Here is a 19,109-nt window from a genome sequence, read left to right as displayed (position 1 = left end):
ATACTGAGCAAGGTGAGAAATGTACTGTAAGAACACAAAATTTTGCATAGGTGACCAACTTCCCAGTTTTTAAATCACACCACAGTGTTTCTCCTGGCCCATCTTCTTTGCTTTTGTCTCTAATGTGCAGCAGACTCTGGCTCTTGCTGCCACAGTGACAAAAGTATGTGCAATGCCTAAATGATTAAAGGAGTGGAAAAAGTATGGGCATATCTTCTCACCATAGCACTGGTATCCAGTCAGAATGACAGAAGGCGGCCTTAGGGAGAAAACACCACTTCTGGAATAGTACGAGTTAGACAAGGATCAGGCAGAAGCATCTTTTTTTTCCCCTGGCAGTCAGGGCAAGAGGGAGGACAAAGTCTCATCAGTATTTAACATGACATTAAAGAAGAAACAGGCCAAAGCGCATACTGGACCTCAGGACACTTCACCCTACCCCTTCCCCTCCCTTCCCCCAAGTTATCAAGGAATGTTTCTCTGACATTCATTTTCAGCATCAGGTGCAGCCAATCCCTTGTTCTGCCCTGCTCTCCACAACATGGGAAGTAACTCCTCATCTACCAGCAACTCACCAGTTGGGCACACATCTGCACCCAAGCTGAATGCCTATAGCAGCACTGCCGATGTGCTGCCCTCGGCTTGGAGTAAGGACTGTTGGAAGAGTGCTGGGATGACCACCTTGGTAGTGCGTGTGGGCCAACTAACACACACTGCCACTTTGAGCAGCAAAGCACATTTTGGATCTGACATTAATTTAGAGACAGCAATAATTGGAGTTGGTAGCCTCCTTTAAGCTACAGGATCTGCCTCCATTCTGCATGGTCTGGCAGATCTTAACTCATTTGAGAAGTTGGAAATTTAACAGTTAAATTTTTTTAATCCAACTGTAATCTACCATAACCTGCACCCACCTACATGCCATGGCAAGTGGAAAAAATGCACAGACCTTTATCGTCATCAGCATGACTATACGTTTCAAAATAGTAGGAATAACTCACCATTTTCTGAGCCAAGTTGTGGACAGGGAATGGTAAGAACCCTTAATAATCCATCTGGCTTGTATGAATAATGCTCAACTAGCTACCAGAATGAGAGGGGAAAAAAAAAAGAGAGAAGGAGAGAAAAAGATATGAAAAGGTAAGGGAGGTATAATTAAATATATTGTCTCCTTAAAATTGTGTGCGTATTTACAATAATTGGTATATATTACAGCAAATGAACCAGCATACAGCACATCTTTACTGCACATGTTGTCACCTCATCTTTACTTCTTTTTAGCAGGAGTGCATGTTTCTGAAGTAACCTTGTGAATTAATCTGGAACCTGACCCAGGAACTGGATTTTTAAGACTCAGCATTCCTTACCAGTTCTGCTACTAACCAGTTTTGTAACTCTGAGCAAATCACTTCTTTTTATACCTCTGAGTTCCCACCTTCTTTTTTTAATTAATTTTTTTTTTCAAAATGGGTTTAACTACAGTGCAGGAATTGTTCTAATACGTAATGCTTTCTTTGGACCTCAAAGTCATAATGGGATGTAAGCAGTTCATAAATGTATAGCACCAATACTTGTGGCCATTTGTGTTCCTGGACTGCTCTCTCCATGCCATTTTATTGCAGGTTCATTACTGCTATTCTGCCTTTGGTGCATTTGGGTAGAAAGGAGGGGGACTGTGAGTGAAACAGTTGCAGACATATTCAAAAAAACTTGTAAGACAGCATAGCTGCTTTTAAATTTCAAGTGACTCCAGGAAAGAAATATGCAGGACATTTACAGGAAAGGCTAAGAATTAATATATGCAAGTAAAGACTCATATTTTAGATTTGTGACTCACTTTACTTGTTTTAATAGAATTTTAAGCAAGAGGACATAAGAGATTTCTGCAGGGGTGTCAATTCCCTTAGCATTTTTAATTTATGCAGTCATTTCTCCAGTATTCACTTTTATTATTGACTATGGGACAGTCAGCTATGCATTCCTTAATTGCTTAATCTTTACCAGGCTTCAGGCGTATTTTGGTGGTAACCCTCAGCAAATTATGCTTTTTCAGCCTTGAAGGTAGAGAATTTCAAAGCTAAAGAATGCAGTATGTGTACAGCATCCTAAACCATCCCCCTTACACTTCCTAGAATTCTGTTTATTGCTGTCATAAAAAACATTAACAAAAGACTATACCTAGCATAGCTATTATTGAATACGGTCACTTGCAAATGAAAACAGTCTTCCATTCTAGAGAATGTTCAGCTAACTGAATAATAATTACAGCAATTTTGAACTCAGCTAAGCTGCAACATCACATTTAAAAATTATTAAATTTTCTACACTTATATAGCTTTCTATATTAACATGTATTATCTTCATGTATAGAAGCCACATAAAGTTGGAAACATATAACAAATAACCTGCCAAAACATGTTGCTGTTTAGCTAAAGACTGTTGTTGCACAGCAAAGTAAAACAAGCTGACTTAGCTTTATGGAAACATGATGACAGATATCCAAGTGATTCAAATATAACAGACCTGCCAGAGGGTGTCAAATCTTTTTCCATCCGGTATGGAGAGCTTTCCTGTCTTATCTCTGTCAATTCGGTAATGCAGTACTTTTCCATCATTCAGCAGACACAGGGCATAGGAACCATTGCTGTCCCTTTCTCGGATACTGTAGGAGTAAGAGAGAATTTCAGGGTTACGCTTCACTAGGAATGAGCATCTGTGTTGAAATTCTTTTTGAAATCATGCTTTCCTGTAAGCTTTTGAATTCAAACCAAAGTAAAATCAGCACCACAACTTCTGAAGACGTTTTGTTAAGTCTTTTATTTATCTCTTGGTCATTCGTTTTCAGACAGAATTCCCTAAAGTTTCTTTTTTTTTTTCCCCCTAAAAGGCAACAGATGACAACAGAAAATCCACAATGTGGAGCTCTTTGCTAGGCAGCTACAGAACACTGTGCAGTGCACAAAGCACTCTCAGCAAGGAAGCATTTAAAAGTTTGTACACTGCAGGTCTACGAAGCCCATCGAAGTCTCAGGCCAGGATCTAGTGTATACAAGCAGCTACACTTCAATCTCCTCTACTGCTGATCTAAAATTAAAAACAACAGATAAGTGCCTTCATTAAAGCAAGATTTCTCTCATTTCTTTTATTTTGAAATAAAGAGTTGACAGTAAGGGCAGAAGATAATACTAAAAGAATATAATCTGAAATACAAATAAAGGGAAAATCTTTGTGCACTGCCACAGTTTGTTGTTTGGCTGGGAATTTAAAGTAAATGAAACATTTCTGTAATCATCAATTCTTATGATTTCTGTAAAGACATTAATGCCTTGTTGCAGATTTCACATAAAAGTCACATGAAATTTCACATGGTATTGGGGTATATATCTGCTCTAAACTTCACCAGGGAGAGATCATGGAATGTAATGTAAAAACATTGTCTAAAATTCACAATTTTAGATGAACTCTGTCTTCCAGGAGATCTGCAAGCAACACCTGAGATGCCTGTAAAGTGTTCCCGAGTTGTTTTATGTATACTCAAGGCTAGCTCACACTGAGACCAGTGCCTTCTGGTGACTTGACCCAGAGTAGATAGGAATTTTCTACTAGCTCCATCATGATTAGCATAGCATTTCTGAGTTTAGAAAGTAGGCTTTTTCTTTTAGTTTGAGTTGCCTGTGTTCACTTGCTGCTGACAGTGAGATAGCAATAGAGCTAGATTAAAATTTTCTGGAATAATGTTTTTTTCTTAAGAAAAATCCAGATTCAGCAACACTGAAACATTTCTTGTTCCAGTGTGTGCAGAAGTCTACTCACTCTCCCTTGAATTTTTCAAAAGCCTTGAAAAGAAATATAGCAGGATATGCTCACTAAGGTGTTGGGAAGCTTCGCGGGTGCAACACTAGTACTTGCTATCTCATCTCAGAAGACTGCAGAGACAAGCATTAAATTCTGCTCCTCAGCTGATTCACTCAAGGCTGAACTAAAACTGTGCTATATCTGAACTACTCATACAACTATTTTTTCAAGCAAAGTGATTCTTGTTGCCAAAGATGTGAACAGGACACTGGCTAAAGGAAAAGGGAAGTAGGGTCAGTTTTTTTTCTGAAACCAAAGCAACTTGCTTAGTGTCTGTAAAGCAACTTGAAGCACATTGCGGTTTTTCATGACATGCAGGTATTTTCTCAGCATGCTGATTTCCTGTGCTGACTGACCAGTGGAGAGCAACAGGTTCTGCTAAAATGAAGAATGACTTTTACTTTGTCTTCCTCTGACTTACTTTTAGCAAATAAGGCTTGGAAAAATATTCTCAGAATAGAGGGCATTGTTTCTAAAACACAAATGAATAGCATTTCATTGCGTTCAGACTTCTGTTCAGAATACAGCACAAGTAAGATTATAAAAACGCAATGGATTGTTTCCCAGTAACAAATGTCCTTCATGTTTCACATGAGGAAATGGTGGCTGCAATACAATTAGCTCTACTGAAACTGATTCTCATTTGCAAGTTGTTACTATCACAAGAAGCATCGTAAACATTTCTTGAGAGCGCAGGCATCAACGGGAGAAAAGTCTTGATTTCTAAGGACCATGGCACAGATCTAAACAGCCCTATCAGTATCCAGCAGGATTTAGGCAGAGTTCGGGTTTATAAGATTAGAGTTGCATTTCTGAGCATTTCCTTCCCCCCCCCTGCAACAGCTACATAACTCTGAAGACTCTGCAGTTCACAGTCATGGCAACTTTCATCAGACAGCTCTATCACTGCATGTGTAAAAACTCTCCATTCTAACACTTATGATTGACCAGGGTCCAGAGGGAGCCTCATTCTCCTGGGGTTGTGGTCCAAGTGTTTTTTTAAACTGCAGCCAGTCAACTCCAGCACAATTTAGATTCCCACAAAATGCAACAGGAGATACTGCTATCTTCCAAAACCATGTCTGAAGAGCAGAAGTATCAAGAGTATTGAAACAACAGCCAAATGATGGCCTAAGTCTTAATTTTGGCAACCAGATCCCTTACTGGTCCAAAAAGTGCTCTCACAAAACTTGCCATCACAGTCCAAACAAAAAAATTTTTACTTAGTCTGCTGACAAGGATCGTCACAGGCCATGTATCACAATTCCATTTTGGCTTTGTAGACTGTGATAATGGCTGTCTAGGTTAGGCTACACCTCCAGAACTCCAGCTGGGTACACAGAATCCAGTACCTTACAGTTACTGGAAAAAATGGAATCAAAGAAAAAGGCTGCTCAAACCGAAAGGTTATAAACTGAAACCTCTTCAAATAGAAATCAAGGTTTGCACATCTTGATGGTGCTGGCTGTACTACTCAGGGTCACGACATCAGATTTGGGGGCTCTCTTCATACATGGAACTCTGCTTCTATGAAAAGTAACAATTTTCAGAAGGTTGAGAAAAAAATCCAAAATTCCAGATGCATTATCTCTTTAATGTGCTCTGAAATTACACACAATATTTACTGTTCTTCAATACAAACTGATAACAAAACCCCCTTAATTTTAAAAGGCTATATTTTTTTAAAAAAGTATTTTGACAAGGAAGGAAGCCAGCAGTGAAATATCACCTGGTCTTCCATTTCATGTCATTGCAGAGAATTACAGATCTACAGAAGAAAGACATAAAGATAATAAACATCTGTAAATAAACAATATTGTCCATTTGTCCACTGAGATTAATCAGAAAAATGAACAACTTCACTGACAGCAAATTTAAATTCATAGATATATTAGAGAAGTACCAAGGTATCTAGATTTTCTATGACATATCTTTTAAAACAGCAATATTAGAAGGAACTGAGAAGCTCAAATTGTTATGTGACACAATGCAAAGAAGGTTTAGTTATTGATTTTAATTTTCATGCAATCTATGTTTGAGTGTTTTTTATGTTTTTGTGAATGTAACCCAAATAGCAACCAATAACTATTTGCAGTATCATTACAGACTGTGTAAATAGCTATCCATTCTCTACTTTGGTAGAGTCTCTACTTTTGCTTGCTCCCAATTTTTTCTCCTTCCAAGTGAAAAAGCCAGATGATCCCTTTCTTTTTAAAGGAAAAAATCCCTGAGGGTAAAAAAAATAAATAGCTATTGCAACATGCCTCATTGACTGTGTAGAAAAAAAGAAGTCACAGCATTCTACAGTGGAGAATAATGAAGGAAATAAACTAGCAAAAAGCTTGCTTTAGGAGTGGTGTGAAACTATTCTTACTCCTGAATCCAAGGGCCTGTTAAAGTTTGGTCTTGGCCTTGCTTTCCTTTCTCAGCTTCCTTGCTGCCAGAGATACTGGCATTCCCCACTGCTGATCGAGCTCCAGCCATTCCCTGCTTGTCTGCCCTTATCACCGTCTCTCTTGTAATGTTATTAACAAGAAGGCTATTCATTATCACTTCAAATACCTGCAGCACACTGCACACGTTTGAAGTTTGAAGGGAATAAGGAATGAACTTGGTGCCATCTGTAAAAGGATCATACAAAGGAAAAAATGGATTGGCTGCAGTCTTCATTTACATAATCTCTTCTCCGCTGTTTAGTAACATATTCAAAGCTGCTTCAGAAATGTCAGCACACAACAGAACTTAGGAGCTAGCTCAGCCATACACTACTGTTATCTACAATGGAACCTAAAACTTCATCTCCTGATAAGGCTATTGTGGTGCGCTGCTGCACAGTAACGAAACACCTTTGCAAGAAGGATTGCATCACTGTAGTCTGTTCTGCTAGCATTGTCCTCCCAGCAAGACACACCACACTCCACCAAAACCCTAACAAATAGCTTCGCTGTACAACTGCACCTGCAACAGGGGACATTCTTAGTACAGCTATCTCAGCCAGGGATCGCATCTCTTCTTACACCTCTGACCCACTCTGCTGCTCAGGCATACAGCGTAGAGCTAGCCTTGAGAAGCCACAGCCCTGCTGCGGTGGTCTGCAGGTGGCACCTAGCTATGCACCTAACTGAAGATCAATAAACAGCTCTTCCAACGAGCTGTGGGCATCGTCTAGGCTGCTGTGGAAGGGAATACAGCACCTCCACAAACATGGTTCACTGTCTGTATTTTATCATTTACCTTTGAAAATTTTTATGGTCATCTAAGCCTAGCAACTTCTTGGCACTCTTAAGAGGAACTTGATCATTAATTAATATCCCTGAATTAATGTCATGTTTAGTAGGATTCTTTTCACCTTGTCTGATGTCAACAATGTCCAGTTCCATTTATGGATGCAAACATAATATTGATAGATTTATTTAAAGACTACTCTACAAGGTCAGATAAATCACCTAGCACAGTATGCACTCCAGTAGTGGTAAATTTCTAGAGGAAGACAATAAGATTAATGTACATATAGACTGCCACATGTATCAGAAACACAAATTTTTGGTCAGAAAAAAGACCAGAAAACTCTTACAGACAACTGCACTTCAAAACCTGTTATTTTGAAATGGTGTTACTAGAGCTAACTATTGTGACATACAAGAGACAGTTTAGTCTCTAGATGTCATGAGATGCCATGATGAGTAGTGCTGTGAGTCATTTTAATAGTCTAAACTAGTTTTGTCCTCTTTAGTATATCTCACTGCATATTGAAGACATTCTTACAATACTAAAATTATTTTTTACTTTCCTTTTAACAACTGATCACATTTTATGTGAACTACATAAGGCAATGAACCCATATAAAAGGTTTATAGAGACTAAACTGCTAATTATGCAATGCCTTCACTCACAATTTCCTTAATGTTGAATCTTTAAGTTTAACAGTATTTCTGAATATTACTTATCTCCCTTCAGCTTCAGAATTGCTGGTTCTTAACACATATGCAAGATCACATGTTCATATAACTAAAGTGGTCACTACCGATGACAAACCAAGATATGCCAAGAGCTACCACATACTTAGCAGAGTTGTTTCCTATGTGAAACTGCAGAGAAAATTAACATTTCTTATATTGCTGGTCTGTCACTGTTAGCAAATTTTTAATTTATTTTTCAACTGGTCCACATATGCATGCACTTGTAAAGATTATATTAACAATATTATCAATAATATTATTATATATTATTAATATAAATGTTATCACAATATTAATAACAGTATCAATAATATTAATAGTATTATCTATGAGCATCTATACAATATTGATCACCATATTCTACAATTATGCCCCCTACCAGGCAAAGTCTAATGAAAATACAGAAGTCCAGTAAGAACCACCATGCTAAGCAGCATACAAAGTAGTGTTAATGAAGCTAACAGGGGCTTGAGAATTGAAGTTCTCTATTTTCAGTTGCTCTTCAGGTCATTTTAGAGATATGATATTTTCCTTCTATTCCAGTGCTGTAGTTTTATAGTTTTTTCTCCAAATTTGTGGCTGGAGTGGCAATCTTTCATGAATGTTCTTCCTGGAAGAGGTGGGCACTGTTTTCTATTTCATGTCATTTCATGAGATTGTTTCTATATTTGGCTTTGAAAACAAACTCTATAGCACCTACATACGTACTCACTTTACTGACTTTTCAGTCATGACAAAAACTTGAAAAAGATCTTTGAAAATTCCATGGTAAAACACCCACAGTTAGCTCAGAACTTTTTCAGCAGCTTGGATGAGTTGCAGTGTTAGATTTATGATGCTATTCATGACATTTTGAACTGCAGTCAGGAAGCTTTGCAAATATTTCCATATTTATTATATTAAAAAAAAATCTAGATTTGATAATCTTGTAGTGCTGCAAAGCAGCGCTGAAGAAATCTAGGTATTAGATGTGTTCTCACAGAGACCACTGCACTTGATTTTGTTTCAAGGTAGTTAGGTCAGTCAGTTAGCAGATTTCTGGTGTAATGAAGTTTTAGAGATCCTTGTAGAAGACTATAGAGAAATATTCTAGCCTTCTAAAATTTATTTTTTTTTCCATAATAAACAAGATTATTTTTGTCACATACCAGCACCTGCTTGTAGACTTGGCGAATAGCCTCAGAATAGCTCATCTCATTGAAAATCTAGCTTCCCTCTATGTTCCCAGGCTCCAATTCCTACCTCAACAAGCAAACTTCTCTCAGATGTTGAATGTTTCTAAGTTTTACCTTTCAGTCAGCTACCAGGCTCGAGTATCTCGACCAATGTCAGAAAAACAGTCCCTGAGCTGCTACATTCACAAGCACAAATTCAGTCTTCAGTCCACAGGTGTACAGAAGATTCTGACATGTGCTGCTGCTGGATAAGGAAAAAGTATGTGATGCCTGTGTATAACAATGAACCTCTCTAGCACTCAACAATTTTGCTGCTACTGTTTCAGTTAGCTAACATGAGTGGTTTATTTCTCAACACCTGCTGAGCAAGCCTATGTTAGGCAAACCACTGCGGGAAATAGAAAACCTCTCTGAATTAGACAGGTCTTTTGCTATTTGCTATGAGCCGCTAGGTCTACCTATCTGAGAGCTAGAAGAGCTGCGGAAGCAAAAATAACTGATTTCTGATAGAAATTAACAACATTATTTCTCTTGCTGGTCTGGCTGCTGAATTATGGGGCAGATGAAGATCTCGTCCTGTTTCTTCCCTGGGAGCGTAAGAGCAAAAGGCAGCTAAGTGGCTACTGAGCTCTAAACCTGCCAGATAGGCAGTCCATTCAAGAACAACTAATGCATCATAAAGCATCCTACAGATGCAGAAGTAAAGAGTGCTGTCCTTAATAAGAGGGACCTAAGCTCAACATACTCATTTTCATATTATTTAAGCTCCAGTGACACTTCTCATGGTTTAAACAGAGCCTTAAAGTTAGCATTTTCCCCTCTATGGGTTTATCCACCTGATATGAAAGCAGCCATCTGAGTTCCAGCAGAACTATCTAAGATACGCACTCACTGACATAACCAGTCCCACAGGAGAAGGTCTGACTGCTCCTTCCACAGCTCATCAAGCATGTCACTGCAAACAGCACCAGAAATGCCTCCTAGGCCATCTCTAAGGGAAACAGGAAAATGCTGAGGAAGTATTTCTACTCAAAGCTGTAGAAATGCTTATAGAAGATTAAAAAGAGACCAGGGTCTACAATAGAGACTGAAAATGTCAAGTCTGCTAAAAAATTACACTCCCTCACTCCAAAGCCCATCCCTGTTGTTAAGAAATGTTAGCTAAGGGATCCTTTCCTTTGAAGGAAAATTAGCTTTCTTTTTTTCCCCAAAGAGAAGAACTTTGACCACATAGAAACTAATGTGTGCAAGAGGTAAACTGGAAAACTGCAAGTTTTAATACATGATCAACATCATGACTCAGCTGATGTAACATCGATTTGGTAAAATGTTAATACAGAAAGTAATAATTTTTTACAGAAAACAGGTAATTAAAAGAAAAGATTGCTGCTTTGTTTCAGATTACATATCCACCTGCCCCTATGTCTAAAAAGCAGGAAAAGAAACCAGCAAATTCACAGGGCAATGAAATGGAGAGGTGGTATGGTAATGCTATGCTGGTAATATACGACCATGACTACGTTCATCAAATTGATGAAACTTCCCCTGTGCTATAGGAAGAAGCATTCAGAAAAGATGAATCTGTCATTAAGGGGAATCTTTAGCTCCACAAACTTTTGTAACAATGTTTTGTTACAAATGTAACAAAATCTGTAACAAATTTATAACATTTTTGTTACAAATGGCAACAAAAGCAACCATGTAAATGACTGTCCAGGTGTGAACCCAAGAAACAGGGAGTATGAGGCTGAAAACGTGAAGACGCGTGGTGATGTGGGTGAGGGTGACTGTGAACCAGAAAAAAATTCAAGGACTGAGAGAAGGAAAGAGATTTCAAGAAATGAGATGTCAGTACACTCAAAGTATTCATAGGTAGGACCTGATAGGTAGTAACTGTACTGGAAAGAAAGATTTAGAGGAGTTACCAGTTCCTGACAATTAAGATTGAAACATGGAAACATATGCAGGTTGCATCTACATAGCAATTAGTGTGGCACAATTACAGCAAATCAGTAAAGTGAAAGAGTTGGTACTGAAGAAGCATATCCATCCTGCACACACTCCTGGGGTTTTACTTTGACTAGCTTTAAAAAAGTCAAAGATAGTTGAGTACTCAAGGATACTACATAGGTAGGTGATGAAATTTCTCTCAGGAATTATACAGCTCTAAGTGATCCTTCCTTGGACATGACCTTTAAGCTTCAATTTCTATCATCATATAAATACTCTGGAGGTGGGGCGGGGGTGACAAATAGCTCAGTGAAAACATTGATTTTTTTTCAAATGAGGATTTTTGAAAAGAAAAACTTTTTTGTTAGAAGATTTTGACTGGGTCTAACCCTCAGGAGATGATGGCTGTTAGTCACTATCCTAAATGACACATTACCACTCAGAAAACAAAAGATCATGAGGTCGAGTAAATGCAGACAGCGGGAGAGAAAAAATGCCATTACCAAGGTAAAAGCAATTCCTTCTGTTGCTTAACTGCAAAACAAAGCACCACCACTGCTCCCAGGAAAACTGACCCAACAGTTATGGATCCCAACAGTTGTTAACATAGGCAGATTGTCTGTATTTTTACCACTTTGGTAAGTCAATGTATGGGGTGCAGGTGGCCAGGCTTTGGCAACAGGGCTGCAGGGTCTCTGTGAGGAAGGTGGGGAATGCCCTGGGTTGGTCCAGCCGCCCCCAGTGTGGACAGCCCTGCAGGGCACCACCAAGCCCCTCAGCCATGTATGTGGTACCTCCACCTCCGTGAAAACAACCTTAAGAAAGGGCAGAAAAACACCTGGGAGCTGGTGGTGGAGATCAAAAAACAAACACAAACCAGAAGCAGCAGCACAAACACCAAGGGCAGAGGAGGAGGCAGGGAGGAGGTGCTCCAGGTACCAGAGCAGAGAGTCCCCTGCAGCCCGTGGGAGACACCATGGTGGAGCAGGTGTCCACACTGCAGCCCTCTGAGCAGGTGGATATTTCCTGAAGGATATTTCCTGTGGAGAGCCCACGTTGCAGCACGGAACAGAGCAAGGAGGAAGGAGCAGGAGAGAGAAGCTGTTAGGGACTCACTGCAGCCTCCATGCCCCATCCATCCTCCCCTGCGCTGCTTGGTGGGGAGAGAAGCTGGGTGTGAAGGAGTGAAGTTGAGCCTGTGAAAACTGGGGCTGTGTGTGTATGAGAGGAAGGTGGGTTTTTATGTTTTTGTCTTTGTTTCTTACTGTCCAACTCAACTTTAATTGACAATAAATTAAACTACTTTTCCCCAGTGGGGTTTGTTTTGCCCATGAGAGTTCATGGTACATGATCTCCCTGTCTTCATCTTGACCCATGAGCTTTTCCATCCTGTTTTCTCCCCATGTTCTTTTGAGGAGGGGGAGTGTGACAGCAGCTTGGTGGGCCAAGGTTAACCTACCACAATGACTTAGTACTGCTGATCAGTTACAAAACAAAGTTCAATGGTTTTTTCTTGGTATTGAGTTTCTCTGATGCTCCCTTTAGAATTAAACCTAGTACTTGATTAAAAAACAACAATCCACACTTTTGCTATAGCTTCCCATCTTTAGTTAAGTGGAAACTTAATCTTGGAGACATTTGCTTAGTACGGGAATGACTATGTCGTGTATCATGCTGGGCTGGGCTCTCTCACTGTGAATGAGCCACCTTTTAGGACATACTCTCATTTGAGATTCATTCAAGGGAATTGTATAGTAACACCGGTGCCAAACAGCAATACCACCGAAAAAAAGCACTCACAGAAATTTTCCATTGTTTCTTGACCCGATGAGGATACGGTGTTCTGACTCTTCCCGAGAGATCCTGCCGTGGAACCATGGCATCTTCTCATGGGCTGTAGTGGCGATCAGCTTCTCCAGCTGAGGCTTTTGACTAATGATAGCTTGTTCAAGAGCATACCCCTGGAGAGTGGTAAAAACACAGTGGGACAGTCAAACTGTCTTCTGCAATAAAATCATGACAGGTAGACTCCCAGTATAAGATTGCTTTTGGGACATCCAAAATCTGCACGTATTTGTTGTATGTGAAGGAAAGGTCTGGTTGCTATAAAGATAAACCAGAAACTAAGGTATAGTAATCTAAACATCACAAAGCTGGGATTTGTCCTTTACCTCTGAGAAACTGAAGGAAAAATAACCAGTAAATTAAGCCCTTAGTGTATCAGTATTTCAACTAAAAATTACGTCATATTTTTATGCTAATGAGACTTAGCTAAATATACTTAATGTCACTCTGAGATGTCATAACATACCTCCATATTACATATCCTACGGCAGTTTACTGAAATAAACTGAACATGCTTTGCATTGTTGCAGCATGTCTATGTTAAAGACATCAGTGCAAATTTCCCCAAACTAGACAGGACAGTCCCAATTTGAGAGTGAACTACGTTAATATTTTAGGTATAACCTAGACACTTCTAAACCCATCTACAACCTATCACTTCTAATTTTCACCCAGAATCTAAGGGCAAAACTCCCTAGTTTCATCAGTTTTCAACTTGAGTTCATCAGCTTCCTTCTAGATTGGGCTCAGATTCATCAGAAAAAACTATAAGCCTCAGCGCTTGTAGTAAATGTAGTATTGTCCTGGTTTCAGCCGGGATGGAGTTAACTGTCTTCCTAGTAGCTGGTACAGTGCTATGTTTTGAGTTCAGTATGTGAAGAATGTTGATAACACTGATGTTTTCAGTTGTTGCTCAGTAGTGTTTAGACTATGGTCGGGGATTTTTTCAGCTTCTCATGCCCAGCCAGGGCACCTGACCCAAACTGGCCAACGGTGTATTCCATACCATGTGACGTCCCATCTAGTTTACGAACTGGGAAGGGGGGGGGGGGCAGTGTTTTTTGGCCACTCGGGGACTGGCTGGGTGTCGGTCGGCGGGTGGTGAGCAATTGCCCTGTGCATCATTTGTACATTTCAATCCTTTTATTACTTACTGTTGTCATTTTATTAGTGTTATCATTATCATTATTAGTTTCTTCTTTTCTGTTCTATTAAACCGTTCTTATCTCAACCCAGGAGTTTTACTTCTTTTCCTGATTTTCTCCCCCATCCCACTGGATGGGGGGGGAGTGAGTGAGCGGCTGCGTGGTGCTTAGTTGCTGGCTGGGGTTAAACCACGACAAGTGTAAGTTTTAGGCTTTTCCAGTTGGGCATTGCTCCCCATATTTTACAGAGCAGAACTCATAGGGTTACTTGCTAGTACCAAAAGAGATGAAAAATCTAATGTAACTCCATGAGTTCATAATGGCAACTCATGGCATCCCAAGATGAAATAATATTCCTGTTGCAGCCTCCTACACTAGTGTTTCCATGTTAAGACTGGCTTCTTCACAGTCATTCTAAGGAAAAAATCCAGCCTGTCTTCCTCAGCATGGAACATTCCTGCTTGACATATGCAGTACCGAAGACATATAGGCAGTGCTCTGCAGTTAAGAAACCAACTTCTGTTTTGGACATAATCTAAATAAGCATAACAGAAACAAGGCCAGCTAAGAGGACAGGTTGTAAAAACAAGTCACGATGTTGCAATGCCTGCCTGCACATCAGTCCATAAAAATTCAGAATCAAAAGCAATCAAACAAACCATTTCTATATCTTGTTCCTTACCACTATTAATTTTTGCTGCACGTGGAAATCTGGTAACACAGGTTAGTGCAGTGGTAGATAAGGCTATGCTTGCCCAAGACACCATAAAAGTCCTAAATTTTGTAAAATTTCAGGAAAACTACACTTATGGCCAAGGTACTGCATGTATTGATGGGGAAAAAAAACCACCCCACTGTTCAAAACTTAAACAGCTATGATTCCATTATGAAAAAATACTACATAGCAGCAGCAACAGCTAGAAACAAACACTGCAATCTCTTCTTCTCCTAACACAAAGACAACCTTATGGCAAAATCAGCCTGGATTTACCTGCAAATTCCAAGTTTGTTTGACATACTCTCTGATGAGGTTCTCTTTTAAATCTTCAAAGGGTCCTGTTTTGGGTTCAACACCTGGTGGTCGGTTGAAGGGTTTTCTCAGTAGACAGATAAGGCCATCCGTTTCCTCTGAGTGATAGTTAATGAGTTCAGCAGGACTGGCATGTGACTTGCCTCCTGCAATAGCATATGAGCCACTCAGCTCCCTCTCAATTGTATAATGATGAACCTTCTTTCCATGGGCCAAGGATAACGCAAAGCCCCCCAGGTAATTCCGGCTTTGGCGGAGCAAGTATAGTCCATCACTCACTCCTCCTTGCATCAGATACTGCTCAGCTTCTTCACGTGTAATATTGCCAAAGAAGTATGGCAAATGGTTAGCAGGGTTTGCTGTGTTGGAAGCCATGTTTTTTCTCTTCCAAGTAGCAAACTTAGTATTCTGTATCTGAAAAACAAAGACAGAGACATGAGTATCAGTTGAAAAAAAGAGGATAAACCAGTAACACGGCAGTTGACATGGTATGTCAGTAATATATTTTTTAAAAGATTTTGGGACGATGTCGTGGTTTAACCCCAGCTGGCAACCAAGCACCACATGGTCACTTACTCACTCACCACCCCCACCCCCCACTAGGATGGGGGAGAGAATCAGGAAAAAAAAGGTAACACTTGTCGGTTGAGATAAGAACAGTCTAATAGAACAGAAAAGAAGAAACTAATAATGATAATAATAACAATAATAAAATTACAATAATAATTATAAAAGAATTGGAATATACAAAACAAGTGAGGCACAATGCAATTGCTCACCACCCGCCAACCAACACCCAGTTAGTCCCTGAGCAGTGATCGCCCCCAGGCCAATTCTACCCAATTTATATACTGGACATGATGTCACATGGTATGGAATACCCCTTTGGCCAGTTTGGGTCAGCTGTCCTGGCTGCATCCCCTCCCAACTTCTTGTGCCCCTCCAGCTTTCTTGCTGTCTGGACATGAGAAGCTGAAAAAACCTTGACTTACTTAGCAACAGCTGAAAACATCAGTGTTATCAACATTCTTCTCATACTGAACCCAAAACGGGACACTATACCAGCTACTAGGAAGAAAGTTAACTCTATCCCTGCCAAAAACCAGGACGGATGAAGATCACATTTTTGTTTTTACCTTCTTGGAAGTTGTCTTTCTAAATCCCAGTAGAAAGATTCTCCCTGTTATATAGCAATACATGTTTCCTATAACTGCACAAGTTTCCTTTAACTCTTTCCCTCTCTGCTCCTTTGCCTAGCCATATAGAGGTCCTGCCATTTTCACTTGCCTGAATGCCTCTATCCATCCTTTCATACTGGCCTTAAGGTGTTTCCCAATAAAAGGAAATAACTAGGTAAGAAAGATTCAGTAAGAACAGTTTTTTATTCCAGTTTTGTGCCATTATAATTTTGCTTATAAGAGTAGCTTATGCCAGTATGTGGGCTGAGTATGGACAAAAGTCCTTTATTAAAATAGTTAACATTCCTCTCGGTAGAGACTTACCAAATGTTTTTTTAATGGGGGGAAAAAAAGTGATAGTGTCTTTTTGAACAATTTTCATTTCAAACACCTTATATTGAAATAATATGAAGGCACACTACCAACAAACCCACAGAAGAGAATCAAGTTCAGCATCTCTGAAGAATAACAGTGAATGTAACATAAACGGCTGAAATTCTTTCATTCTTAATATAACAATAAAAATATATTTATTTAATATATAATATATATATGAGATTATATTTTATATATATTAATATATGATATATTTAAAAAATATGCACAAGGACTCTATAGAACTCTAGCTACGAGAATACTGTTGTTCTTGTGCCCTGTCTTCCCTGAGTTATCCCAGCCTCTAACCTACATTGCCAGCAGAGAAATTTATTTTCATTAAACCCCATGGCAGATTTACACTGCCTGGACAGCTAAATATTGTGCTGGAATTACTTTTGTCTCTTTCAAGTTATTGAAGAGGAGGCATCAGAACGCAAAAGCTGAATTTGGTTTGCTATTCGTATTAGTGACATTTAAATGACTATCTAATGGATACTGGGAAGAATACCCCAGCTACATGCTGATAATATTTAAGCAGATAGGAAGTGAATATACTGACACCAATGAGATCTGTATTCTTGCAAGAGTATTTGCAAGTTCTTTTTTGTCAGATGAAGTGGTCTACAACTACAGTTACTTATGTAATTACAAGTTCACCAGTCAAGCCATTAATTGTTTCCTGCAACATTGTGAGTTTTTCATACACTTTCTCCTCCAAATGCTTCCCCAATCCAATCACTGTTTAATCAGGACTGGCCACAGACTGTTACATATGCAGTTTATGGGGCATAAAAAAGAAGGGAACTCCATTTAGGAACAGTTCAACATCTTCTTTCAGTCTAGAAAGAAAAGAAAAATCCCACTAAGTATTGCCTGTGCATCTGTAAAATGACTTCATCATCTGAAAAATTACTTTCAGAGAACACATGAAATGCTGAATAAGACTAGCAGTACATGCTTATGTTTGTATTACTTGTATGTGTTAGATTAAACTTTTCCTTAGGAAATATCTCACTTAATTGCCAAAATTTTTATTTCCTTGTCTTTTAAGTTCAGTTGCGACAATCTGATATTCAAATAGTCTCAACTATACAAAATAAGTGACAGCCTCTGTTACTTGTAGTGTGTTATGCAGATTTTAGGCTAACTAGGCAACACTACAAGTATATCAAAGGAAAACCACAGCTGTTTCTTTGTATTTACAAGAGTACTGCACAGCTTGTGTTCTTTTTTTCCAATGTATATATACTAAGTAAAATGTATATATACTGAGCATGAAACCCATGAACATTAACCTACAAAATACTGTTATCTGTGTTTTATTCAGGTTACTGCAGCTCTCTTTTCCCACCTTCCATTACCTTGGCTAGAAGTGGACAAAAGGATCAGAAGTTCAGTTCCTGTTTCTATTGCTGTGCAGGATATAGCAGCAAAACCAATGTGCCCTTCACACTTAAACAAAGGGCACAATTTCAGGGAAGCCATGCAACAGTCTGTGGAATCAGCACTAAGTAATTCAGGATGTATGTGAAAGGGGTTAATAGACCTCTCAGCTTGCAGCTGGCCAAAGCATGCAACTAAGTTACATGAGCACAGGTGAAGAGGACTTTATGGAGGACGATACAAGAAGAGAGGGTCCATAGTGCAAAGCTGCCACTGAAGAATGGGCATCTTAAGGTAGGGCCTTTTGGCACAGGGTGCTTCAAGCTGGCACCTTCCCTGGCAGCTCTGCAGCAGGCAGAGCTGTGGTGTGCCTACTGCTTAGTTCAGATATGGTCCATCAATGGACCATAGGTGATCTGCTGTCTCTTGTGCTTGGGTCAAGAAACAGTAGTTAAATAGCTGTGCTGCTCTCTGAATACTTGAAGAATGGGGCAAGGCGAGGGGAGGAACACACAAGTCAAATGAACAAAGCTCACACAGTATAGCAAACTAGACAGGACACAGTCAGGAAAAACCACATGTTGTGCAGATCTTCTGCTCTTCTCCCACCTTGCCAAAGAAGGGAGACATCAAAGCTGCAGAGTTACTGCAGCCCTACAAAATAGAGCTGTGTGCAGCATGTTATTTATTACTCTTGTGGTTTGCAACCAAAGGTTACTGGTTTAAGATCACATACTAATCTACTGATATATCTTTTGTTTATTAATTACAAAAGAAAGGTGTAACTGAAGAGACAGAAGAAGGCAGTCTTCAGTAAGCCACTATCAGACATTCATTCTGCATAAAATACCATGCAATATGACAATTTCCACTGCACCAGATGAAGACAAAGACAGCTTTCCTTAAACAGAATGCATTATATCAGTAACATAATGCGGGGCCAGAGGATTGTAATCAACAGTACAAGGTCCAGTTGGAGGCCAGTTAATAGTGTTGTAATGCAGGGTCAGTACTGGGGCCAATACTGTTTAAGATCTTCATTAAGGAGTGGACAATGGGGAGAGTGCACCCTCAGCAAGTTCACAGATAATACAAAATAGGAAGTAGTGGCTGAAACACTAACAAGGGGAAACACCCTGTGGAGCAGGCTTCTCCCCTTTGGGGTGTCAGTCTTTCTGGCTGGGTGGCTGTTGAGGGGGCAGCCCCTGACA

The 19,109-nt window shown here is 39.5% G+C and overlaps 1 protein-coding gene across 3 annotated transcripts in view; it reads right to left on the bottom strand.

Annotated features, from left to right (window-relative positions):
• SYK (spleen associated tyrosine kinase) overlaps positions 1 to 19,109 on the bottom strand; it is a 55,927-nt gene that overhangs the window by 20,255 nt on the left and 16,563 nt on the right. For all 3 annotated transcript variants that reach the window (XM_075020562.1, XM_075020561.1, XM_075020563.1), the window contains exons 2-5: positions 14,921 to 15,373; positions 12,740 to 12,900; positions 2,524 to 2,662; positions 1,002 to 1,083 (exon numbers count right to left, since the gene is read on the bottom strand). In XM_075020562.1, coding sequence (XP_074876663.1) covers positions 1,002 to 1,083; positions 2,524 to 2,662; positions 12,740 to 12,900; positions 14,921 to 15,334 — 796 coding nt within the window. In that variant the 5' untranslated portion in view covers positions 15,335 to 15,373. The remainder of the gene's footprint in view (positions 1 to 1,001; positions 1,084 to 2,523; positions 2,663 to 12,739; positions 12,901 to 14,920; positions 15,374 to 19,109) is intronic.

Source organism: Buteo buteo, chromosome Z (assembly GCF_964188355.1).
Source record: "Buteo buteo chromosome Z, bButBut1.hap1.1, whole genome shotgun sequence".
Taxonomy (NCBI): domain Eukaryota; kingdom Metazoa; phylum Chordata; class Aves; order Accipitriformes; family Accipitridae; genus Buteo; species Buteo buteo.
The sequence above is the reverse complement of the archived record's forward strand: the minus strand, read 5'-3'. Positions and strand labels throughout refer to the sequence as shown.